This window comes from Kogia breviceps, chromosome 19 (genome assembly GCF_026419965.1).
Source record: "Kogia breviceps isolate mKogBre1 chromosome 19, mKogBre1 haplotype 1, whole genome shotgun sequence".
Classification (NCBI taxonomy): Eukaryota; Metazoa; Chordata; class Mammalia; order Artiodactyla; family Physeteridae; genus Kogia; species Kogia breviceps.
Genome location: NC_081328.1, coordinates 14,463,934 through 14,490,534, shown reverse-complemented (window position 1 = coordinate 14,490,534; position 26,601 = coordinate 14,463,934). Strand labels below are relative to the sequence as shown.

The window sequence follows — 26,601 nt, the reverse complement described above, 5'->3', positions numbered from 1 at the left end:
AACCTGGGCCCCCTGCATTGGGAGCACGGAGTCCCAACCACTGTGCCACCAGGGAAGTCCCTTAATTAGCTTAATATATATATAAAATATCTGGCACATAGAAGGTGCTCTGTGTTTGCTTTAACTGTAACCAAAGCTTTGTATATATAGTTCCAAAGGACAGTTTTTTGCTTCCTAGCAATTACTAAAGTATTGCTTTAGTACTATAGATTAATAGTAACAGAATATGTATATTCCTTTATAATGTTAGTAGTAATTATATATGAAATACACATTATACAAATGATTATATGTTGGTATTGTAAAAGATTATTATCATTAGCTTAACTTTACATATACACTTAATAAATTACTAGATACATAAATACTCATTTTTTAAGGTAAATGGTGACTAGGGTTTGTTTTACTTCAAACTGTCTTCTTGATCTCCTTGGTGAATTTATTTTATCTCAAGTAGAATCTTTTTAATAATATATTTTAATGCTTATATAATTTTTCTTCCCATGTAGCTTGTAATGGAATATTGTTTAGGATCTGCTTCAGATTTACTAGAAGGTAGGTTTCCTTTAATCATTAAGAAAAAATAGTATTAGCAAAATACAATGAGAATTCAGTAAGAGGTTTCTTAAATAATGTACACATTTTCCAGAAAGAATAAAAATCTGAACCTTTCTATATTCTCTGCATAGTATGCACTATCCTCATTAAATGTAATGTAATAGCATATAAAAAGGGATTTTTCTCTCATTTTGACTTAAGTTTTTTTGGAATCTTCGTCATTCAGCTTAATCTGTTCCTTCTGTTCACAATGAAGATACTAGAATAAAGGGAGAACTTTTATTACTTGTGTTTTTATAATCACCAAATAATTGCTTAATGTTGTTAGCTTAGAGGAAAATTGGCTGTGGACTATATACTTTAACAGCTAGGCACAACTGTATACTAGTTGTAAAGTTCAATAGCATTGTTTTATTATCTTTGGAAGGAAATCCCATCTTGCTAAATGTTAGTTTTTTAAAATTGCCCTATATATTAGGTATGTATTTTTAAACAGAAATTTTCTTTATAATAAATATTTTCAAATAACTTTCTTATTTTAAGTTCACAAAAAGCCATTGCAAGAAGTGGAAATAGCAGCAATTACACATGGTGCTCTCCAGGGATTAGCCTACTTACATTCTCATACCATGATCCATAGGTAAGCATTTTGAAAATTATTATATATTAACAAGCAAATGGCTTGTTACATTATTAACTTATTAACCCTGAAAGTTTTGTTGGTTATAGCCAAATAAAACCATTTCTTATAAACTCAGGTTTTTTTAGATTGTCCATGTTAAAAAGTATATACTAGTACACTTGATCTCTTTGTTTAGGATAATTTTTATCTTTGTCTACACATGTTGCTGGATTTTCCGAAGTTCAGGCATACCTCATTTTGTTATGCTTTGCTTTGTTGCACTTCACAGATATCTCGTTTTTTACAAATTTAAGGTTTGTGGCAACCCTGTGTCAAGCAGGACTCTAGGTGCCATTTTTCCAACAGCATTTGCTCACTTTGTGTTTCTGTCACATTTTGGTAATTCTCACAGTATTTCAAACTTTTTCATCATTTTATTTGTTATGATGATCTGTGATCATTGATCTTTGATGTTACCATTATGATTGTTTTGCCATTTATTAGCAGTAAAATATTTTAAAATTAAGGTATGTACATTGTTTTTTTAGAGATAATGCTACTGTACACTTAGTAGCCTACGGTATAGTGTAAACATAACTTTTATATGCACTGAGAAACCAAAAGATTCATATGACTTGCTCTATTGTGTATTCTGTTTGTTAGGGTAGTCTGGAATCAAACCTGTAGTATCTCTTAGGTATGCCTGTATGTGCACTTTATAGATTTGTGCACATTTAATTGAAATTAATTGTAGAATCATTTAATTTGGGGAATGGAAAAGACATTAGGGATTATATAGTCTTACTTTTTTCATTTTACCAGTGAAGAAACTGATGCCCCAATTTGTGACTAATTTCCCAAAGTTTACAAAGCCAGGTGGATTTAGACTAGAACTAAACCTAGATCTTCTGTCTTCCTGTTAACTGATAATGCCAGATTTATTCCATTGCTTCTATGATATGGATAAATAAAAGATACTTAATACTTTTTATGCTTTGAGTATTGATCCTTGATGATTCTTGATAATGTATAGTAAAATTAAGCCATTAATTTTAATGCATTTTTAGCATTGGTTTTATACTGTTTTAGAAGGAAATTAGCATTTTTTGATTATATATGTGAATCAGGCAATACATGTTAAACTATATAGTAGAGTCAATTGTGAGTTATTGTGATTTTTTTTTTTTTTAAGATGAGGATTGTAAGGTCCAAGAGAAATTTACATACTAGTAAGTAAGTGAATAGATTTAGAATTATAACCTAAGGTCTTCGCACCGCACAGCTTGTGGCGTCTTAGTTCCCTGACCAGGGATTGAACCGAGGCCCAAGGCAGTAAAAGCGCTGCCAGGGAATTCCCTAAAGTAACTCTTCATTTTTAAAAAACAAATGGAAGGAAAATAGATTAATTTAGTATTATGTCCATTACAATAGTAAGAATTGACAAGTGCTTGGGAACTTAGTTTTTCTGTTTTTGAAAGGTTAAGTGTATGTTATGGTGCCCGTTTGACATACAGTCCCATTTTATAAATATCCATAATTTTCTGGGATCATGGATATTACATTTATCCATATGTTTGTTTTCATTTCATATCCTAAGGGTGGAAATGATACGAATAATCCTTTTTTAAAAATTGGGGGCATTAAATTCTTTTCTTTTTTTTTTTTAACATTAAGTAGGTTACTCAGAAATCTTAAAATTATGAAGGAGTGGTCCACTATTTAAATTTAATTTTTAAAACCATTATTTGTACCAATAAACAGGACCTCGAATGTAGACTATACACTTTAATTACCTGATTTTCTGTCTTGTTTTTACTGCTATTTTGCCTTCTCTTTTACAAAATTGTTACTGTATATGAATCCTGTATTTTTTGTATTCTAATTTGGATCTTAATTCTCATCCCAATTGAGAGATTATCCTAGGACTTAATTATTTTGATTGCTCCTTCTCTGTTTTACAAATTTTTATTTGATTTTTATCATTTATTTACACAACCCAGTGAAGAAAAGAGAAATAATTATCTGTGTTCCTTAAACCCAGAGATATCAAAGCAGGAAATATCCTTCTGACAGAGCCAGGCCAGGTGAAACTTGCTGACTTTGGATCCGCTTCCATGGCATCTCCTGCCAATTCTTTTGTGGGAACGCCATATTGGTAAGAATAATCTTATCTGGATTTGATCTTCATAGTTGATATTGTGTGTGGTTGTGCGTTTTTAAGATGTCTTTTTCCTGAAAATATAATGTTATTTTGGACATTTTAACTTTAAGCATTATAGTTAGTTTCGAATATACATTTGGAGTTGCTCCCCTTACATCCCCCATTTTTAAAATTTGTCTCCCCTACATTTTCCTTCCTATGATTATCTGCATCATATATTGGGTATGGGAGTGGAAACATTCAATAAAAATTCAAGTGGGGAAAAGATAGAAATGCTAAGTGGAAATGTGTGTGTTTTCTTTAGATTTATATTTACTATATATCATTGATCTTCAGACTAAGAGTACCCAAAGACTGGTAGTGGACTTGGAGTTCTCTGAGGTTTTTTGTTTTTATTTTTTACTATGGAGAATTTCAAATATAACACTAGACAAAAGTATAATGAACCTTACATATCATTCATTCAGCCCAGCAACTTTATCCCCATGGCTAGTCCTGCCCTATGCACTCACCTCTCACTTTCTTCCTCTCCCCTCAGTTATTTTGAAACATTCTAGACATCATCTAATTTTATCCATAAATAATTCATTATTAATGTCAGCAAGTTTGAAGGGAATAATTTTCCAGATCTTCAACTTTCAAATGTATCCTCTTTCTCTGTGTATGCTGAGAGCTGTGTCTTAGGCTCACTATGTCATCTTTCTCACCTGCCTTTCAAATCTCCCTTTTCCTGCCTCACAAAAGAAAGCCTTCTAACCCACCCTGAATATTACAGTGATGCCTTGCTCTGGGGGTAAAAGCCTCAAAGCAACACCAGAGGAACAATTAGAGAAGATGTAGCATCTGTCAGATATATTGAAGAGTCAGGACAAAACTCTTGGCAAGTCCTTGTACCTTTCCAGTCATCTCCCTTCCGTTCCTTTTACCCTTTGCTTTTCCTTTCTCCCCAATTATCTTCCTTTTCTTCTTTTTTTCTAGTGTAGAATTCATAACTGACATAGTTGTTGTGGGGACACATTAACACGTTATTTGCATTGAATTCAGACTTTTTTCTGGCAGAAGGTGATTCTGATTTGACTGATTGATATGACCATGAAGACTGATTTTGCTAACTAGATTATAGGGCAGTGTTTTTAATAAATTGAATGAACTAATCTACAGCTCCAAGTTTTTAATATCTTTAAAGCACATACACAATATACATACGTACACTATGCATTATATCCTTTGCAACTATTATATTTATAAAATTTACATAGCAACTCAAAAGTGTGCAAGGGATACACAGTTTTTATAACTTCATTGAAAGTAAATAAATGAATAAAAAATTTGAAGACCACTGCTAGATGACCAAAAATTTATATGTAAAACCCTAGTTTAGATAGAGTCCCCCCCATAAAAAAGGATTCTGTGAGTGAATAATATTTCTCAGTGCTTCCCCTCTTTAGATATTAATGATGAATATTAGATATTAAAAAGGCCCTCTAAAGTTCTACAATAAAAAACCAAATTACTTGGGGCTTCCCTGGTGGCGCAGTGGTTGAGAATCCGCCTCCCGATGCAGGGGACACGGGTTCGTGCCCTGGTCCGGGAAGATCCCACATGCCGCGGAGCAACTAAGCCCGTGAGCCATGGCCACTAGGCCTGCGCGTCCGGAGCCTGTGTTCCGCAATGGGAGAGGCCACAACAGTGAGAGGCCCGCATACCGCAAAAAAAAAAAAAAAAAAAAAAAAAAAAAACCAAATTACTTGTTTAACTTTTCTTGATAATTTCTCAGACTTCCTTCAGCATCTTAAAGAACACATTGACAATTGAAATTTTATGCTAAGTAAACATATTGGTTAATTTGTATATAGTGTATTTGGAACACAGGAACTAGGTTCATATTTATATGTCTTTACACAAATGTACGTGTGCACACACACACCAACACACACACAGGGATACCTGGTAATAATCTTATTGAAGCAGTCAGCAGCTGTTCTAAGTACCTATCTGTGCTTAATACCAAATACATATGAAGTATAAGGTAAAAAAGTATCATCAAGAACCACAGACTCTAATTGAAGACACAAATTAGTGTTTCGTTTTTTTGTAGGCTTTTTGGGGGGTTTTTTGTTTTGGTTTTTGTGGGTTTTTTTGGCTGCGCTGAGTGGCATGTGGGATCTCCCCAACCAGGGATCAAACCTGCCACCCCCCCTGCAATGAATGGAAGCGTGGAATCTTAACCACTGGACTGCCAGGGAAGTCCTGTGTTTCATTTTATCACCAAGACACGTGTCGTTGGTTGGTTATAAAGTTGATAATTTTGTGATTGTTTTAGTTGTGAGCTGCCCTAGCCACTTTTATCATGGGACACTATTCTAATTTGAAAGAAAGACTGACAAGCTATGGTTATTCAGCATTGGATATTGTGATAGGTACTTCCTGAAATAAATGGAGTGAGTTTGTCATTTCAAGGGAAAAAACTGATGGTATTCAATGCCAATGGTAAATCCATCTTTCAAGCAAAAATTAGATGGGATCCTGAGACCAAAATGTTTGAGAATCACTGGCCTAAAGGCTATACAGTATTAGAATTTGCAGACTTGAACAGATGCAGAATACAGCCCTGCTCTAGGGCATCCTTCCTTTAGGATGCTGTTATATGATCATGACACATGGTGAGAATGAGTCTCACATTATATATGCAAAGGTAAATATTTACCTCACAACCTGTAATACATTTATTTCATATTCATTTTTTTAACTTTAATTTAAATGACATTTTATTTTTTAGGATGGCCCCAGAAGTAATTTTAGCCATGGATGAAGGACAGTATGATGGAAAAGTAGATGTATGGTCTCTTGGTATAACGTGTATTGAACTAGGTAAGCATGTTCTTTATTACTATGTAGTAAATTTTGATCAAAGTTTTACCTCAATTTCTGTACCAAATTACAGCTTTTTATTTTTTATGTTGGTTGCTAAGGGGAGCAATATGTTTATTACATAGTTTTCATTTTGGTTATCTGGTAATTTTTATATATATTAGCTTAGGTATGTTGTATTTGCTCTGTTAAATTAGGTCTAAAATAATTTCCATTATAGTATTAATTACGTTTGAGATATCTATATCTTATTAATGAGTATTTGTTAAACACTTGGAATATATATGTGATTGCTAGATTTATCATCTGTAGATGGTCTCTAAAGCATTTATGAGTTACTTACCTTTACCTAGGATACTTATTACTTTGAGTTAGATTTGAGAATTAGCCATCAGGCTGCATACATATTGTAGTAATTTGATGTTATGCACACATTTTATTCTGTTGCCCATAAATGGAACTATGCTTAAAGCAGCAGACCACCATAACTTTACTAACATTCCCAATGTGAGCCAGGGGGTAATTGAACTGTCACTGTAACTGAAGATGATGGCCATCTTCTTGCTCTTGATTCCCCAGGCATCCCCCCACAAGCCCAATATCCTTTTCTTTTTTTCAGTCTTATAAGAACATTCCATTAAACTTTATTTAAAATCAAGAATATTCAATTGAACCATTCTAGGAGTGACCAGGGATTGAAAGCAACACATTAAAGTAAAAATCCATGTGTAATTTTGACAAATCATATTTATTTTAAAGTTTGATAACAGCAGTAAACAGAGATTTGGCGATTACCATAATGCCATTCTCCTCTGGTCTCTTCATCTCAGTTTGAGGTTTGCAAAATGTTTCTTCCATTTGAAAGTATCCTTAAGTGTCTTAAATTCTTTTTCTCTTGATTCTTCTTCCTACTGGTAGATCCTAATTACTTTCTTAAGAAACATGGGTATAAATGTAAAAAAGCTGGTTAATATATTCTGCCCATGGGTTATTTTTACACTCTTATGCTGGCTGATGCATATATGTGCCCCTTGGTGATAGTGAAATTGCATTAATCGTCCTGTTAGATATTGATATATATTAATATTTATCTGATTAGAAAGTATTCATTGGCTAATTGTACTGCTCAGAAAGAAATCTCTCTAAACTCTGCAGTTTCTGTGAAATGGTTTCTTTTTTCCAGACTTTTCTAGATTCTTTTCATTATAGTTCATAAGATAGAATTACTTCACAGTGAGAGTTTTTATGCTTATAATAAAGCAACTTCAGAAGATGTGATTGTCTTTGGATAATTTCTAATGAGTGAGATGTCTTAAAGAAATTCTTAGAGTTTTAGGCATACATTTGGCATCTTCAGCTTTTATAAATAGTCTTTCATAATCACTTTTAAAATTTTTACTTACAAATGTTTTGAATTATGAAGTTGTTCTAAGTTCAGGAACTATATATATATATATATATATATTTTTTTTTTTTTTTTTTTTTTTTTTTTTTTTTTTGCGGTATGCGGGCCTCTCCCGTTGTGGAGCACAGGCTCCGGACGCGCAGGCTCAGTGGCCATGGCTCACGGGCCCAGCCGCTCCGCGGCATGTGGGATCCTCCCAGACCAGGGCACGGACCCGCGTCCCCTGCATCGGCAGGCGGACCCTCAACCACTGCGCCACCAGGGAAGCCCTCAGGAACTATATTTTAAACCTGCTTTGGGTTCCAAGGGAAAGGTCTAGAGGAGCACAAGCAAATAAAACTGTCTGCATTGGTAGAAATGTTCTGTGTCTGCATGCCTTTTGAGCACTTGAAATGTGGCTAATGTAACAGAGGAACTGAACTTAAAATTGTATTTTTATTTTTTTAAAAAAATATATTTATTTATTTATTTGGTTGTGCCTGGTCTTAGTTGTGGCATGCAAGATCCTTGTTTCCACGTGCGGGATCTTCGTTGCGGCATGCGGAATCTTTAGTTGTGACATGCGGTATCTTTAGTTGTGGCATGCAGGATCTTTTAGTTCTGGCATGCAGGAACTAGTTCCCTGACCAGGGATCAAACCCGGGCCCCCTGCATTGGGAACGCCGAGTCTTAACCACTGGACCACCAGGGAAGTCCCTTAAAATTGTATTTCATCTAAATAAGTTTACATATAGTCACATGTGGCTAGGGGGTACTCAGATAGTACAGGTCTATAGCATGCAAATTAGATTTGTAGTCTTGGGAACTAAATCTGTTACATGCTTTTACTTTAAAATAGTTAAAGGTAGTGAATTAAAGCAAACTATTTTCTCATAGCTTGGTTATGTCTTATGACCAAGAAATCTTAAAGTGCAGGATTTTTCATAGGTGAGTTTATATGTTTGATTACAGTTAATCTGATGGAAAAGATCCCTAGTTGTTTTCAGAAATGATTGTACAATTGTGTTTATAAAAATAAATTTACCACTTTTTTCTGATTATAAAGGTATATATTGAGGATGTAAAATTTCAGAACTTTAAAAGGAGTAAAAGGAAAATAAATCAAAATAAATATAACTACAGTAATTTGTTAATGGATACACAGGATAGAAAGATGTAAACTGTGTCATCAAAAACATAAATCAGTGGCGCATCTTGCAGCTATGGTGGCCATGCGGTAGTGCTGTCCAGTCAGCCGTTGGTGGTGGTGGCGACTTCCTCTCAGGAAGTCCAGTCTCCGCCTCCTGCTCCCACCACACTTACTTGGTGGCGGCAGAGGCAGCGGTTGTCCCTGCCTCTCTGCCTCCTCCACCTCGGCCTATCCACCGGCTGCTTTGGTGGGGAGGGGGACGGTAGTTATAGATGGCCACCCCTGCCTCAGAGAAGATACCACATTGAATGAGCGAAAACTTTTTACAGATACCTTTTATAAAAGGCTTATAAGGAATAGTGCCATAGTTTGAATCACAGTGGATTTCACTTTATGAGGTGAATGGGAGTGAAGTATTGGACAAAAATAGATTTTTAAATCTCTGCATCATGGTTTTTAGCTCCTCAGTTGTTGCACAGTCTCACTATTTGGGGAAAGTTCATGCTAAAAAACTGAAGCAATTAATGGGTGAATACTATCAAATTTCTCCACCAAGTTCTCAACCTGATAAGCAGAATCCCTTGTCAACCTAATGAAGCATTCAAAGAAGACATCTGACTCTTTTCAAGATGAACTTGAAGATTATATCAAAGTGTAGAAAGCCAGAGGCTTAGAGCCAAAGACTTGTTTCAGAAAGATGAGAGGATTATTTGGAAACCTGTGGATACAAAGAAGAGGTTGATTCTAGACCCAGGTGTAGAATGTTTGATCAAAGACTACCTTATGAACCCGTCCAGACCTATCGAAGACCATGCAATATTTCACAAGCAGTGGAGAAGTGGTTCCTCAGTGACTACCAGCTCATGACAGCAGGCTGAGATTGGACTCCCTGAACTACTGTCAATTCACCAGGGACTGTTTCTTAGGAAAACCAGTGTCCCTGAACTTTAGTCAACAAGAGTAAAACTGTGGCTCATACAGTGTAGAATCTGGAGTTTACAGGCACCTCTCCTCAGAAAACAGTACCAGTGCCCATCAAGCTAGTTATAAACAGATACATCAGAAGAGAAAAAGATACCCAAAGAAAGGCCAGGAAAAACCAGAGGAGGAGTGGCCCAAGCATAAGAGGAAGAAAGCTTATGAGGAAATAGATTTAGACAAACACAAGAGCATCCAAAGAAACAAAACAGAGGTGGAAACAGAGTCAGTACAGAAAAGCTTAAGAACCGAAAGGAGAAAAAAAAGCTGAGGTGTAGCCTCTAAGAAAGAGGAACATAAGCATAGAAAAGAGAAAAAGGAACAAGGGAAAGAAAGGACAGAAGGGGAGATGCTTTGGGACCAGTCTTTCCTTGGATTTTGAAGCTCTTGCATTGGTTCTCCTGAGGTTAAACTGAAAAAATAGTTAAGGAGCTTGGTTTTATGATGTCCATGTTCATATCGCTCTTTTCATGTGAACAGGTACAAAGGCTAAGTGAACAGAAAACATTTAGTGTGCTTGCTCTCCAAAATGGAAATTACTTTTCCTCTCCTAAAATCATTACTACATTTTTCTTATATATAATATAATTTCCCTTAATGAGGGTGGCTCTGCTTTTATTCATCAAATTGCTATGATGGTGGAAGTATTTTTCCCTTGGGAGGTCATTTATTTTAAATTGGAGGATTAATAGGCTTTATAGAATCTATTTCTTGATTGGCTGTTAGTTTGGGGTGGGTGTTTTTATATTCATTAGTTTTCTCTGTGAAGCAGTTTAGATTGAATTTTTTTTTCCTTCATTAGATCTAACTTGCAGTATATTTTCTAGATTGGAAAGTGGAAAATGACATACATTATAATAAGCTTAAGTTATATACAGTTTTAAATGTTTCAAAAAGTCTTGATACAAAATCAGTTTATATTCTGGAAATGTTTATAATATAATAAAGTTCTAATTTCTACAAAAAAAAACACATCAAACCAACAAGCGAAAGATAAAACGTGGTGGGGAGTAAAAATGTAGAGCTTTTTTTAAACTTAAGTTGTTATCAACTTAAAATAGACTATTATAAATATGTTGTTTTATATATTTTGTAAGCTTCATATCAATCACAAAGCAAAACCTATAGTAGATACACAAGAGATATAGAGAAAGGAATCCAAATGTAGCACTAAAGATAGTCATCAGTTCACAAAGGAAGAGAGTGAGAGAAGAAAGGAACAAAGGAATTACGAAACACCCAGACACCAATTAACAAAATGGCAATGAGTACATATATTTATCAATAATTACTTTAATTGTAAGTGAACTAAATTCTCCAGTCAAAAGAAATGGAATGACTAAATGGATAAAAAAACAAAACCCATATGTATGTTGCCTACAGGAGAGTCACTTCAGATATAAGGACACATAGAGACTGAAAGTGAGGAATGGAAAAAGATATTCCATATAAATGGAAACCAAAAGAAAGCTAGGGTAGCTATAGTTTTATCAGACAAAATAGACTTTAAAACAAAGACTGTGATAAAAGACAAAGAAGGGCATTACATAATGATTAAAGAAGTCAGTTCAGCAAGAGGATATACCTTTTGTAAATATTTATGCACCCAACATAAGATCACCTAAATATATAAAACAATATAAACAGATCTAAAGGGAGAAATGGACAGCAATACAATAATAGTAGGGGACTTTAATACCCCGTGTTTATCAGTGACTAGATCACAGAAAAGTCAATATGCAACATTGGACTTAAATGACACATTAGACCAAATGAACTTAACAGACACACACAGAACATTTCATCTCAAAGCAACAGAATACACATATTTCTTAAGTGCACACAGAATGTTCTCCAGGATGGATCTTATGTTAGGCCACAAAACAAGTCTTAATAAATTTAAGATTAAAATCACATCAAACTTCTTTCCCAACAACAGTCATATGAAACTTGAAATCAGTTATAAGAAGAAAACTGAAACATTCACAGATATATGGAGATTAAACAAAACAGTACTGAACACTAAGTGGGTCAAAGAAGAAATCAAAAAATATCTCAAGACAAATGAAAATACCTGGGACTTCCCTGGTGGTCCAGTGGTAAAGAATCCACTTTCCAATGCAGGGGACATGGGTAAGATCCCTGGACAGGAAGATCCCACATGCTGTGGAGCAGCTAAGCCCATGCGCCACAACTACTGAGCCTGTGCTCTAGAGGCCGTGAGCCACAACTAAGCCCGCATGCCACAACTGCTGAAGCCCGCACGCCTAGAGCCTGTGCTCCGCAACAAGAGAAGCCACCGCAGTGAGAAGCCCGCACACCACAATGAAGAGTAGCCCCTGCTCACCGCAACTAGAGAGAAAAGCCCACACGTAGCAATGAAGACCCAACGCAGCAAAAAAAAATTTTTAATTGTTTTTTTAATTATTAAAATCACATCAAACTTCCTTTCCAACCACCACAGTCGTATGAAACTTGAAATCAATTATAAGGAGAAAGCTGTAATATTCGCAGATATATGGAGAGTAAACAAGATGGTACTGAGCACTCAGTGGGTCAAAGAAGAAATCAAAAAATATCTCAAGACAAATGAAAATAGAAATACAACATACTAAAACATATGGGATGAAGCAAGGACTTCCCTGGTGGTCCAGTGGTGAAGAACCCTCCTTCCAGTTGCAGGGGACGCCAGTTTGATCCCTGGTCAGGGAACTAAGATCCCACATGCCTCGGGGCAACTAAGCCTGCACACCACAACTACTGAGCCCACGTGCCTCAACGAAAGAGCCTGTGTGCTGCAAACTACAGAGCCCACACGCTCTGGAGCTCACACACCACAACTAGAGAGAAGCCTGCAAGCCACCGCAACTAGAGAGAAGCCCGTGCGCTGCAATGAAGACACCACGTGCTGCAACTAAGACCCAATGCAGCCCCCCCACCAAAAACCTAAGGGACAATGGAAAATCAAAGTAATAAATGGGATTTCAAAACAAACAAACAAACATGGGATGCAGCAAAAACAGTTCTAGATAACTAATGAGAACCTGCTGTATAGCATAAGGAACTCTACTCAATACTCTGCAGTGGCCTATATGGGAAAAGAATCTTAAAAAAAAAAGAGAGAGAGAGTGGATATATGTATATGTATAACAAATTCACTTTGCTCTATACTTCAGACTAACGCAACATTGTAAATCAACTATACTCCAATAAAAATTTTTTTAAATGATAAAAAAAGTTCTAAGAGGGAAGCTGATAGTGATAAATGCCTACTTTAAGAAACAAGAGGACTTCCTTGGTGGCGCAGTGGTTGAGAATCCACCTGCGGATGCAGGGGACACGGGTTCGTGCACTGGTCTGGGAAGATCCCACATGCCGCGGAGCAGCTGGGCCCGGGAGCCATGGCCACTGAGCCTGTGTGTCTGGAGCCTGTGCTCCGCAACGGGAGAGGCCACAACAGTGAGAGGCCCGTGTACCACAAAAAAAAAAAAAGAAAAGAAAAAAGAAACAAGAATAGGGCTTCCCTGGTGGCGCAGTGGTTGAGAGTCCACCTGCCGATGCAGGGGACACGGGTTCGTGCCCCGGTCCAGGAAGATCCCACATGCTGCAGAGCGGCTGGGCCCGTGAGCCATGGCTGCTGAGCCTGCGCGTCCAGAGCCTGTGCTCCGCCAAGGGAGAGGCCTGTGTACCACAAAAAAAAAAAAAAAAACAAGAACAATCTCAAACAAACAACCTAACTTTACATCTCAAGGAATTAAAGGAGAACAAGCTAAGCCCTAAGTTAGTAGAAGGAAGGAAATAAAGATTAGAGCAGAAATAAGTGAAATAGAGACTAAAAAGACAATAGAAAAGAACAGTGAAACTTAAGAGCTGGGGTTTTTTTTAAAGATAAACAAAATAGACAAATCTTTAGATAAACTTTCCATAAAAGAAAGAGAACTCAAAATAAGAGATGGAGACATTATATCTGATAATACAGAAATACTAAAGAATCACAAGAAACTACTATGAACAGTTATATATCAACAAATTGAGCAACCTAACAGAAACGGACAAATTCCTGCAAGTACTCAGTGTACCAAGACTGAATCATGAAGAAACAGAATAGCTAGACAGACTGATTACTAGTAAAGAGATTGAATCAGTAACCAAAAACCTCCCAACAAACAGAAGTCCAGGACCCAATGGCTTCACTGGTGAATTCTACCAAACATTTAAAGAAGAATTAATACCAGTAATTCTCAGTCTCTTCCAAAAAACAGAAGAGGAGGAAACACTACCAAACTTATTTTACAAGGTCAGCATTACCCTGATACCAAAACCAGACAAGGACACTATAAGAAAAGAAAAATACAGGCCAATATCCCTGATGAACATTGATGCAAAAATCTTCAACAAAGTAGTAGCAAACAGTATTCAACAATACAGTAAAAGGATCATACACCATGATCAAGTAGTATTTATTCCAAGGATGTAGGATGGTTTAAAATGCACAAGTCAATCAGTGTGGTACAGCACATTAACAAAATGAAGGATAAAAATCATATGATCACCTCAGTAGATGCAGAAAAAGCTTTTGACGGGATTCAGCATCGATTAATGATAAAAATTCTCAACAAAGTGCGTATAGAGGGAACATACCTCAACATAATAAAGACCATATGTGACAAGCTCAAAGCTAACATCATACTCAACAGTGAAAAGCTAAGATATTTTCCTCTGAGGTCGGGAACAAGAAAAGGATGCCCACTCTTGCCTCTTTTATTCAACATAGTATTGGAAGTCCAGATAGGCAAGAAGAAGAAATAAAAGACATCCAAATCAGAAAGGAAGAAGTAAAACTGTCACTATTTGAAGATGACATGGTATTATATACAGAAAACCCTAAAGTTTCTACCAGCAAACTGTTAGAACTAATAAACAAGTTCAGTCAAGTTGCAGGGTACAAAATCAGTATACAAAAATCAGTTGTATTTCTGTACACTAATAACAAACTATAAGAAAGAGAAATGAAGAGAACAATCCCATTTGCAATCATATCAAAAAGAATAAAATACCTAGGAATAAATTTAACTGAGAAGGTTAAAGACCCGTAAACTAAAAACTATAAGACTTTGATGAGAGAAATTGAAAAGGACACAAATAAATGGGAAGATATTTCGTGCTCATGGATTGGAAGAATGAAATTGTTAAAATGTCCATATTATCCAAAGCAGTCTACAAATTCAGTGCCATCTCCATCAAAATTCCAATGGCATTTTTCACAGAAATAAAATGAACAATCCTAAACTTTGTATGGAACCACAGAAGACCCTGAAAGCAAAAGCAATCTTGAGAAAGAAGAAAGCTGGAGGCATCATACTTCTGTTTTGAACTATGTTAGAAAACTTTAGTAATCAAAACAATATGATATTGGCATAAGACAAACACATAGATCAGTGGAACAGGATAGAGAGCCCAGAAATAAACCCATGCATATATGGTTAATTAATTTACAGCAACAAGTCAAGTATAGACTATGGGGAAAGGACAGTCTCTTCAGTAAATGGTGTTGGGAAAACTGGAAAACCACATGCAAAGAGTGAAAATGGACCAGTATCAGGAATTCCTTGGTGGTCCAGTGGTTAGGACTCGGCACTTTCACTGCCGTGGAACGGGTTCAGTTTCCTGGTTGGGGAAATAAGATCCTGCAAGCCACATGGCATTGCCAAAAAACGAAAAGAAAAGAAAATGGACCACTATCTTATACACAAAAATCAGCTGGTTACATACAGGGGAAATTTATCAAATAAGAAAATATATTAAAGATACTGAGAGTGAGGTTTTTCATTGTCAGCGAGGGGTATTACAAATCATGGAAAGAGGATAAGCTGGAATAAATACTATGGTATTGGATTGGATTTGTGATATTATGGTGAACTCAGTTGTTTTCAATAAACAGATATAGATGTTTAATATGCATGTATGTGTTCCCTAACTCTATCCACTGAGAGGATCTAAGAACAGTGACACCTCAGTAGCAGTGAGTACATCTGTTGCCATAGTTCCTTGGAGTAGGAGAAGTACAAGATGCTCCTGGAACATCTTAGTGTGCCAGAAAGCAAGGAAGGATCAAGGAGTGATGGGGCCATGTGAAAAAAATAGAAGCCATCATAAAAAGGTTCTTACTGCTCAAATGTGAGGCAGTTTGAACATCAAAATAAATGATAGTAGCAGGTTATAACTTACTAAATAAATAGAAATCTACAAGTCCATATAATAAATTAAAGAATAAAATGAAAGTTTTATGAAAAACAGGATATTTATATAAGTACCTGCTCACAAAATACTTATTAATTACAAAGACAAAAAGAGAAACTACTGTGAAGAAGCCTGGTAGACACCACCGTAAGTGATCAAAGTGAACACCATCAATAATGGAACCATTTGAAATCATACACCATCTCATAGAATAAATTAGAAAAATATAACACTCACTTCTGTGATATTTCTGCCAAAGTTGTATAACCCAAATTCAATTATTAGGACCAACCCAAATTGAGGGATATTCAAGAGTCTTTTTACTTCAAAATTATCAAGGTCGTGACTTCAACTCACCTTAAGAGACTGTAAAAAGAAGAGGAAATTCAACCCAAAATAAGCAGAAGAAAGAGAATAAAATATCAAAGCAGAAATCAGGTAAACAGAAAGCAGAGAAGCAATAGAGAAAATCAGTGAAACCAAAAACTAGTTCTTTGAGAAAATTAATAAAATTGGTAAACCACTAGCCAAATTGATCAGGAAAAGAAGAGAGAAGACACAATATCAGGAATAAGAGGTGATATCACTACAGATTTTACAGGTATTAAAAGAATTAGAGGGACTTCCGTGGTGGTCCAGTGGTAAAGAATCCACCTTCCAGTGCAGGGGGCGCAGGTTCGATGATCCCACCCGTGGGGGCAACTAAAACCCATGCGCAACAACTACTGAGCTCGCACACCTCAACGAGAGAGCCCGCGTGCCACAAACTACAGAACCCCCGCACACCACAACTAGAGAGAGAAAGCCCAAATGCCACGACTAGAGAGAAGCCTGCACACCACAACAAAGAGCCCGTGCCACAATGAAAGATCCCTCACACTTTAATGAAGACCCCCCCAGTGATGCAACTAAGACCCAACGCAGCCAAAAAATAAAGAAAAGAAAAGAGGAAAGGAGGGAGGGAAGAAGGAAGGAAGGAAGGAATTATAAGGAAATAGTATGAACAACTTTGTTAATAAATTTAACAAGTTAGATAAAATAGTTTCCTTGAAGGATGCAAATGACCAAAGGACACTTTTGCTACAGAGGACATTATTGGGATACTTGATTGAAACTTGGATGGGGTTTGAGGATTTAGATGATAGTCAGTGTCAGTATTAATGGTCGGTTTAATGGATGTGTTATGGTTTTTTAGTATTATGAGAATATGTTTCAGGAAATATACACTAAAGTATTTAGGAATGGTGGGGCATCATGCCAGCAATTTACTGTACATTTATTCACTTGAGAAAGTTCTTTGAACTCTACTTGAAATTTTTTTTGCTAAGTTTAAAATTATTTCAAAAACAAAAACACTTTAACAATACTTGTATATGCCTGTATAACAGGCACATATTTTAACAGGAAAGTTTTCTTTCTTTTACAGCGGAAAGGAAGCCTCCTTTATTTAATATGAATGCAATGAGTGCCTTATATCACATAGCCCAAAATGAATCCCCTACACTACAGTCTAATGAATGGTGAGTATTGCTAAGAGTTATATTACTCGACATTGTATAAATTAAATGCTTTTTCTTAATGTTATCAAAGTGATTTCATTTCAGTTAGGTAAAATGTATTACCTGAAAAGATATTAAAATAGGTTCTATCATGTTTATCCTTTATTATGTCTGCTTTCTTAGCATATATATAACTTAGTTCAGAAACAAAGGATAGATGATGCCACATGGAAGCAAAAAGTATTTGCTTTTCATAAAAAAATTATATTTAGTTTTTTGAACTTTAGGGACATACATAACCCTGATTATATAATAAATAGCATGATTTAAACATAATATTTTATAACTAAAATATAGATTGCCACAACCTGTAGTGAAGTTCAGTTGGAGAATGGTTTATAATTTATATAGTATAAGACATAGGTAAAATGGTTTGATTTATCAGAATTACCAGATAATTCATAACTTTGGAATCATTCTGATTGTTATTATGACATTTGTTATTCAGATTGCTTAATGTTTTTTTTCTTCTAGTGCTTCCTTGATGTGATAAAATTACATTCATTCATGTAAAAAAGTTTGTGGAGAACTGATTGACAGTTTTAGAAAACCAGGATTTTTATCAGAGATAGAAAATTTTACTGGGAAATTAATTCCTCAGGTGTATCTAGCATTTGAAAAATTCCAGGGGTATATGTAGCATATTTAATAAATATTTTTTACAAGGTAGATGCATAAGTTAGCAATACTTTATTTTTTAAGGATTAATTAACACACATTCATAGTTCTTAGTACTTTTTTTTTTTCTTAGTACTTTTGTAGATATACATAGAAGGACTATTTTGGCTCAGACTTTAGTATTATGGTACATATAAGTAATAAATATATTGAACACAGACTGTCTTCACACTGTGTTTGATACGTTAGGGATTCAAAAAAGAGCTCCTTTTTTGCTTATAAGGAACTTAAGATCTTATTTGAATATTGAGACAAACATCGATGGAGAAATTATTACTGGCTTACTCATTGAACGCTCATCAGTAACACTATATAATAATAATGTGTTACAGACTTCTGATGTTTTAAAAAAATATCTCAGTTGGTTTTCTGGATTTAATGGAAGTTTTATCCATTTGCTCTAGGACAACAAATACTTAGGTATACAAAATGCTCCCTTCAAAGCAAATGGAGTGATATTCTGAATCACACTATATAGAAGATGATCCAAGGGGCAAAGAAGAAAGAAAGGTGGCTTATAGAAAGGAACAAAAAATAAAGTTATCTTAGATTTGAATGCCTAAAGGAAAATACGGGCTTTTCTAATTTTCCCTCAATATAGAATGAGTTATGATATTTTAAATGTGGGAGCAGGATTTTAAAATAATCTGTGCAAATTTATCTTTGGAAAATGGTGAAGATTCATTGGTTGCTTTAGATAACTTTTCATAGATATATATGAAATGTATATAGTATCTCCTTTTTTTATCATTTCTTTTCTATCCCCCCTCCCACCAATAGGCACATGCCTTGTTTTGTGGATGTGTTTTTAAAGGAAATAGCAATGTGTTCACTTGATACTTTCCTTTACAATAGGTCTGATTATTTTCGCAACTTTGTAGATTCTTGCCTCCAGAAAATCCCTCAAGATCGCCCTACATCAGAGGAACTTTTAAAGGTCAGTTCAATTATACTGTTTTCTACCCCTAAGAAATTACTTAAGAATGCGTTTTATTTTTCTTTGATTCTGCATCAGTATTAAGTATTCTTTACTAGTTTTTAATTAAAATGCTAATTTTGTATACTGTTCTTTCTTGAGACTCTTCTTAGATCCTAAATTGTTTCATATATTTTTGAAAATTGATTAATTGCTTTTACTTTGTCTGGATAGTTATCTTGGATATAGTTAAATATCTAAAATAGCACCAAATGGCTAAATTTTTATATGTGCAATAATATATTCATGAGTTATAATTACAAATTTTAATTCATATGGAACAATATCATTTCAAAGTTGGTAAAGCATAGTTTAACTTTGGATCTAATTTTTATATCTGCCATACTTTATGTATTTCTCTGTCCTGTATTAAAATAATATGAAAGAAAGAAATGACATGTAATATATTTACATAAATGTTGTGGGAGAAAAGAGATTTTAAAAGAAACTGTTAAAATGGATATCATTTATCCTTTTTGGAAATATATTTTTCTAACTTAGCAATGAAAATATTTTTTAAATCATGTAAATTCAGTTTTCACTAACTTTCATTGCCTAATTTAAATAAATGATTGGTATATGCTTCCTGTTCTCAAAAATTTATTTCATTTGGCAGTTGACTGTCTTATTAATAACAGTAATAGTATTGTTGAACTTAATATAGTTCTTAAAACATCTACATAAAGCAGTAGTAAGTAGATTTGATTCTCTTTGTGACCCTAAGAAATCTTGTTGATTTTTCACTCTAAAATTTAAGTAGCCTATTTTTATATGAATGTTTTAGAATTTCAAAGGGATTCAGTTTATTTTCACCAATGCACATCAATTAAAGATACAAAGAAATTGGAAGGATCTTATATATATTCAGTAGTATTATTTGCAACTTCAGCATGTAGAAGAGCCATATAAAGTTTCAGTAATGCTTGGGGAATTTTAGGCGGTAAGCTCACACATACTGTCAGAAATGAAAGCTTGAATAAATTGGTACTCACAATAGCAACAAAAGGTTTAGTAAAGCTAGGAATTATGTTAGTGAAAAATAAGCAAGATCTGTATGTAGCAAACTTAGAAATATTTCTAAGATATATTATTTTGGAGTAAGAAGACTGAATATTGTAAATAGTGGTACATACCAAGCTAAGGCTCAGGAAAAAGGAAGAATGTGATTTGCTTCTTACACTTGTCTAATATAGGTGAAAGAAGCTCTTTGGGTATAACCCAACCCACCAGGCCTAGGTATTTGGTATTTGGTGATTAGGTCCCAAGTCTGTATATAGTATTCATTTACCTGGTCCATAGTGTGTATTGGCACAGCCTTATTGGAAACGATAGGAAATATCTATCAAGTGTTTCTTTCCCTTTGGCCTAATGACATTTCTTTCACAATCCATCATAAAGAAAAAAATTAATAGAAAAAAGGTTTTTTTTAATGTATGAAGCTATTTATCTCAGAATTAAAAGTTCTAAATAACTGTCCAGAATCAGGGTAATGGTTAAAAAAACTTGGCATAAAGATTTGATGAAATATTCTGTAGCCATCATGTTTATGAGTTTGAAATAAAAATACTTAATGATAGTGAAAGTAGAATCAAATATGATATAGTTAGGACTCTGCATAGAGAAGAAATAAATTTGGCTAACAAAGAACGTTAAAGTGTTACAAAAATTCAAGGGTATCTTATGAACTCAAGGACAGAAGGTATCTTTCTGCAATCTGTATACTAACTATCTACAAAACAAAAGTCTATACATAGAAAATTTCTGAAAAGAAAGGTGTCAAAATGTAGCAGTGATATTCTAAAGTTGGAATTGTTCTTTCTACTTTTCTTTATTTGATAACGTTAAGCTTTATTAAATGTTAGTGGTAAAAATCACTAATAATATAATGACTTTTAATCAACTGCTAGTGTTTTATGAAGAGTTATTGTTTATGCAACATATAAAGAAACCCGTAATATCCAGGTTTATATTACATAATTCACCATCAGTAAATGCATTTCTGTTGAAACCTAACAAAACTCAGAACTGACGTGCCTTTTCTGTGAAATCAACAGTTATAAGAATATGTAAACCTTTATTTAGCCTTTGTTTAGGGCTCTAATTGGACTTACTTCTTAGTGTTTAATTAAACCCTTTTATCATTTCAACTCTGCATTTTCAGTTGACCAACAAAAGTATGATGTGCATAGTTTTTATAAAATGTACAGGGGTAGTTATGTAGGCAGAGGGTGAATATATGTAAATGACAATTTTATACATATAAGATGTCAGAAATGTAATAGAATTAAATAGCTATAGATTATATGCATTATCTATCATGATTATTCAGGATAGTATCTCTAGGGTCTAAGAAGGGGTACATTTGTACTAACAGAAAAATATATAGATTTCAACTTGACTTTTACATTCTTATATCCAGCACATGTTTGTTCTTCGGGAGCGCCCTGAAACAGTGTTAATAGATCTTATTCAGAGGACAAAGGATGCAGTAAGGGAGCTGGACAATCTGCAGTATCGAAAGATGAAGAAACTCCTTTTCCAGGAGGCACATAATGGACCAGCAGTAGAAGCACAGGAAGAAGAAGAGGTAATAATTTAGAAATGATGCAAATATTGAGCTCTCTTCATTGGCTTCTTTACTTACGCAACTTGTCTTTTACATCACAAATCTCTTACATCAGTGGTTCTCAGGTTGTGTTTTCTTAACACTGGTCCTGTAAGATCCCAGGTGGGAAAAAAGGGTTTTGTGTTCTTTAAATCCAGTCCCTTCTTAGTACACATTGGCATACATAGTAAAGCTCTGAGAAGTCTTGTATTAAAGAAAACAGTTCAACTTTGTTTAATCTGGTCCCTCTCAAATTTCTTGGCCACTGAACCCTTTTTTTTGCCTGATTGTCCAGTTGTGTGGGACATGCTTTTGAAAGTACTTGAAACTATACACTCTGGAAGTTGACAGTACTCACTCACAAGTCATTAGAAAGTTACCAAGCATTCTTCCAGGGACACTTCTTTTCAGTTCTGCATACTTTGATTCCATCTACGCAGTTCTAAAATACTCATTTTACAAATGAGTAAAAGCAAGGGTCAGTGGTTAACTTACTGTAGGTAGAGCCATATGGGTTCAAATTCAAATAGCTGTCACTCTTAAGGTCAGGTTATTTCCCTGTTGCCTTTTAGGGAGAATGGAAATATAAATTTGTGATGGATATGTTACACAACTTTCTCACATGGAAATATACATATAAAGCTATCTTTTTTACTGTAAATATTTTCAGTTTTCTTCTTTGCTTCTGTCAGAATTCCAGAGCTTTGATTTGTTTTTTCTGTTTTCCGGTGAGAGAGATCACTTTGCATTCTGAAACTAGGAGCAGCAGTTAGTTACTTTTATTTTTAATAGTGCTACATAATTAATGAACTATAAAATGCAAGATTTTCTTACCCTACAGTTTGGGGTATTTTTGTTTTGTTTTTTAGTTCTTTTGATAGTCTTTTGAAAATTGTTTTGGGTTATTTTAGATATATGAAATAAAGTTGTGGTAAAGTAAAGTTGTGAAATTAATAAGATTCTCATGTAGTTTAATCTATAATAGCATCTCTGTTAGGCTAGAGATACAAGAAAAGTTCCTCTATATATACCATGTGTCCATATTTATTAAATTCTGCATATCTTATAGAATTTTGGTATGGTAAGACTATTGTAATGTTGGTAACCCAGATACCATGGCTTGCCTGGTTACTTCACAAAAACACTCGTGATTGTGATTAAATGTATATGTAATACATAATATTTAATTTATAGAAAAATAGGAATTAAATTATTTGGTGGTAGAAGGATAGGCTAGAGACTATTTTTTTTTTTTTTTTTGTGGTACGCGGGCCTCTCACTGTTGTGGCCTCTCCCGTTGCGGAGCACAGGCTCCCGACGCACAGGCTCAGAGGCCATGGCTCACGGGCCCAGCCGCTCCGCGGCATGTGGGATCTTCCCGGACCCGGGCACGAACCCGTGTCTCCTGCATCGGCAGGCGGATTCTCAACCACTGCGCCACCAGGGAAGCCCTAGAGACTATATTTTAAATAAGAAAGAAAAATACACTTCAAAAGGCTTCAACAAAAAAATAACAACTAAAAGGAGTTGTTTCTAGAATTTTTTTTTTTTTAAGTTGGGGCTTGTTTTTTTTTTGGTTTTTTTGGAAGCACAGAGTCCTAACCACTGGACCGACATGGAATTCCCATGGTTAGGGCTTGTTTTAACCATGGGAATCATTGAGAAATGAGCAGAATCTCTCTATATAACCCATGAGATGTGTGGTAAAAATGGATTTCAAAAAGTGTCAAACAATTTAGAGAAAATGCTGTACTTTGGAAATAACCCAAAACTGATAAACTGCCTTTTTCACACAGTTGGTTTGGTTTTTGTTATTTCCCTGTTGGTTATTTTTATTTGTTTATTTTTCTGTTAGTTGGTTAACTTCCTGGTCTCACCAAATAAAGGGAATGTCTCATGATAGACCTCTGACTTTCTAAAGACTGTGTGCCAAGCAGTGTGCTTGGTGCTTATATTCAAAAAATCGGAAGAGATACAGATATTTGAACCTAATGCTCTTTTTCCTTAGGAACAAGATCATGGTGTTGGACGGACAGGAACAGTGAATAGTGTTGGAAGTAATCAGTCTATTCCCAGTATGTCCATCAGTGCCAGTAGCCAAAGCAGTAGTGTTAACAGTCTTCCAGATGCCTCGGATGACAAGAGTGAGCTAGACATGATGGAGGGTGACCACACAGTGATGTCTAATAGTTCTGTCATCCATTTAAAACCTGTGAGTATTTGGATTTCAGTGAAAAAAAATTTCAGCTCTGGTAAATAATTTTCTTCATCTGATTAGTTTAAGAGGAGATTTTTTTTTTTCTTTGGATTTTGAATTTTATTTTTTTATACAGCAGGTTCTTATTAGTCATCAATTTTATACACATCAGTGTATACATGTCAGTTCCAATCACCCAATTCAGCACACCACCATCCCCACCCCCCCGTGGCTTTCCCCCCGTGGTGTCCATACGTTTGTTCTCTCCATCTATGTCTCAACTTCTGCCCTGCAAACTGATTCACCTGTACCATTTTTCTAGGTTCCACATACATGTGTTAATATACGATATTTCTTTTTCTCTTTCTGACTTACTTCACTCTGTATGACAGTCTCTAGATCCATCCTCGTCTCAACAAATGACCCAATATCGTTCCTTTTTATGGCTGAGTAATATTCCATTGTATATATGTACCACATCTTCTTTATCCATTCGTCTTTTGATGTGCAGTTAGGTTGCTTCCATGACCTGGCTATTGTAAATAGTGCTGCAGTGAACATTGGGGTGCATATGTCTTTTTGAATTATGGTTTTCTTTGGGTATATGCCCAGTAGTGTGATTGCTGGATCATATGGTAATTCAATTTTCAGTTTTTTAAGGAACCTGCGTACTGTTCTCCGTAGTGGCTGTATCAATTTACATTCCCACCAGCAGTGCAAGTGGGTTCCCTTTTCTCCACACCCTCTCCAGCATTTGTTGTTTGTAGATTTTCTGATGATGCCCATTCTAACTGGTATGAGGTAATACCTCATTGTAGTTTTGATTTGCATTTCTCTAATAATTAGTGATGTTGAGCAGCTTTTCATGTGCTTCTTGGCCATCTGTATGTCTTCTTTGGAGAAATGTCTATTTCGGTCTTCTGCCCATTTTTGAACTGGGTTGTTTGTCTCTTTAATATTGAGCTGCATAAGCTGTTTATGTATTTTTGAGATTAATTCTTTGTCCGTTGATTCATGTGCAAATATTTTCTCCCATTCTGAGGGTTGTCTTTTCGTCTTTTTTATGGTTTCCTTTGCTGTGCAAAAGCTTTTAAGTTTCATTAGGTCCCATTCGTTTATTTTTGGTTTTATTTCCATTACTCTAGGAGGTGGATCAAAAAAGATCTTGCTGTGATTGATGTCAAAGAGTGTTCTTCCTATATTTTCCTCTAAGAGTTTTATAGTGTCCGGTCTTACATTTAGGTCTCTAATCCATTTTGAGTTTATTTTTGTGTATGGTGTTAGGGAGTGTTCTAATTTCATTCTTTTACATGTAGCTGTCCAGTTTTCCCAGCACCACTTATTGAAGAGACTGTCTTTTCTCCATTGTATATCCTTGCCTCCTTTGTCATAGATTAGTTGACCATAAGTGCATGGGTTTATATCTGGGCTTTCTGTCTTGTTCCATTGATTTATGTTTCTGTTTTTGTGCCAGTACCATATTGTCTTGATTACTGTAGCTTTGTAGTATAGTCTGAAGTCAGGGAGTGTGATTCCTCCCACTCCATTTTTTTTCCTCAAGACTGCTTTGGCTGTTCGGGGTCTTTTGTGTCTCCCTACAAATTTTAAGATTTTTGGTTCTAGTTCCATTAAAAATGGCATTGGTAATTTGATAGAGATTGTATTGAATCTGTAGATTGCTTTGGGTAGTATAGTCATGCTCACAATATTGATTCTTCCAATCCAAGAACATAGTATATCTCTCCATCTGTTGGTATCATCTTTAATTTCTTTCATCAGTGTCTTATAGTTTTCTGCATACAGGTCTTTTGTGTCCCTAGGTAGGTTTATTCCTAGGTATTTTATTCTTTTTGTTGCAGTGGTAAATGGGAGTGTCTCCTTAATTTCTCTTTCAGATTTTTCATCATTAGTGTATAGGAATGCAAGAGATTTCTGTGCATTACTTTTGTATCCTGCAACTTTACCAAATTCATTGATTATCTCTAGTAGTTTTCTGGTGGCATCTTTAGGATTCTCTAGTATAGTATCATGTCATCTGCAAACAGTGACAGTTTTACTTCTTCTTTTCCAGTTTGTATTCCTTTTATTTCTTTTTCTTTTCTGATTGCCATGGCTAGGACTTCCAGAACTATGTTGAATAATAATGGTGAGAGTGGATATCCTTGTCTTGTTCCTGATGAGGAAATGCTTTCAGTTTTTCACCATTGAGAATGATGTTTGCTCTGGGTTTGTCATATATGGCCTTTATTATGTTGAGGTAGGTTTCCTCTCTGCCCACTTCCTGGAGAGTTTTTATCATAAATGGGTGTTGAATTTTGTCAGAAACTTTTTCTGCATCTATTGAGATGATCGTATGGTTTTTCTTCTTCAATTTGTTAATATGGTGTATCACATTGATTGATTTGCATATATTGAAGAATCCTTGCATCCCTGGGATAAATCCCACTTGATCATGGTGTATGATCCTTTTAATGTGCTGCTGGATTCTGTTTGCTAGTATTTTGCTGAGGATTTTTGTATCTATATTCATCAGTGATATTGGTCTGTAATTTTCTTTTTTTTGTAGTATCTTTGTCTGGTTTTGGTATCAGGGTGATGGTGGCCTCATAGAATGAGTTTGGG

General features: G+C 35.1%; 1 protein-coding gene and 1 pseudogene across 5 annotated transcripts in view; both read left to right on the top strand.

The window, feature by feature from the left end:
* The window catches only part of TAOK1 (TAO kinase 1), a 152,135-nt gene that overhangs the window by 90,132 nt on the left and 35,402 nt on the right, over positions 1-26,601 (top strand). For all 5 annotated transcript variants that reach the window (XR_010838361.1, XM_059046282.2, XM_067022198.1 and 2 more), the window contains 8 exons: positions 510-555; positions 1,102-1,198; positions 3,222-3,335; positions 6,121-6,212; positions 17,391-17,484; positions 19,057-19,138; positions 21,597-21,764; positions 23,791-23,994. Coding sequence is in view for 4 of the 5 variants with exons in the window: in XM_059046282.2 (XP_058902265.1) it covers positions 510-555; positions 1,102-1,198; positions 3,222-3,335; positions 6,121-6,212; positions 17,391-17,484; positions 19,057-19,138; positions 21,597-21,764; positions 23,791-23,994 (897 nt within the window). In the remaining variant the exon portion in view is untranslated. The remainder of the gene's footprint in view (positions 1-509; positions 556-1,101; positions 1,199-3,221; positions 3,336-6,120; positions 6,213-17,390; positions 17,485-19,056; positions 19,139-21,596; positions 21,765-23,790; positions 23,995-26,601) is intronic.
* On the top strand, positions 9,176-10,106 carry LOC131745761 (lysine-rich coiled-coil protein 1-like; annotated as a pseudogene).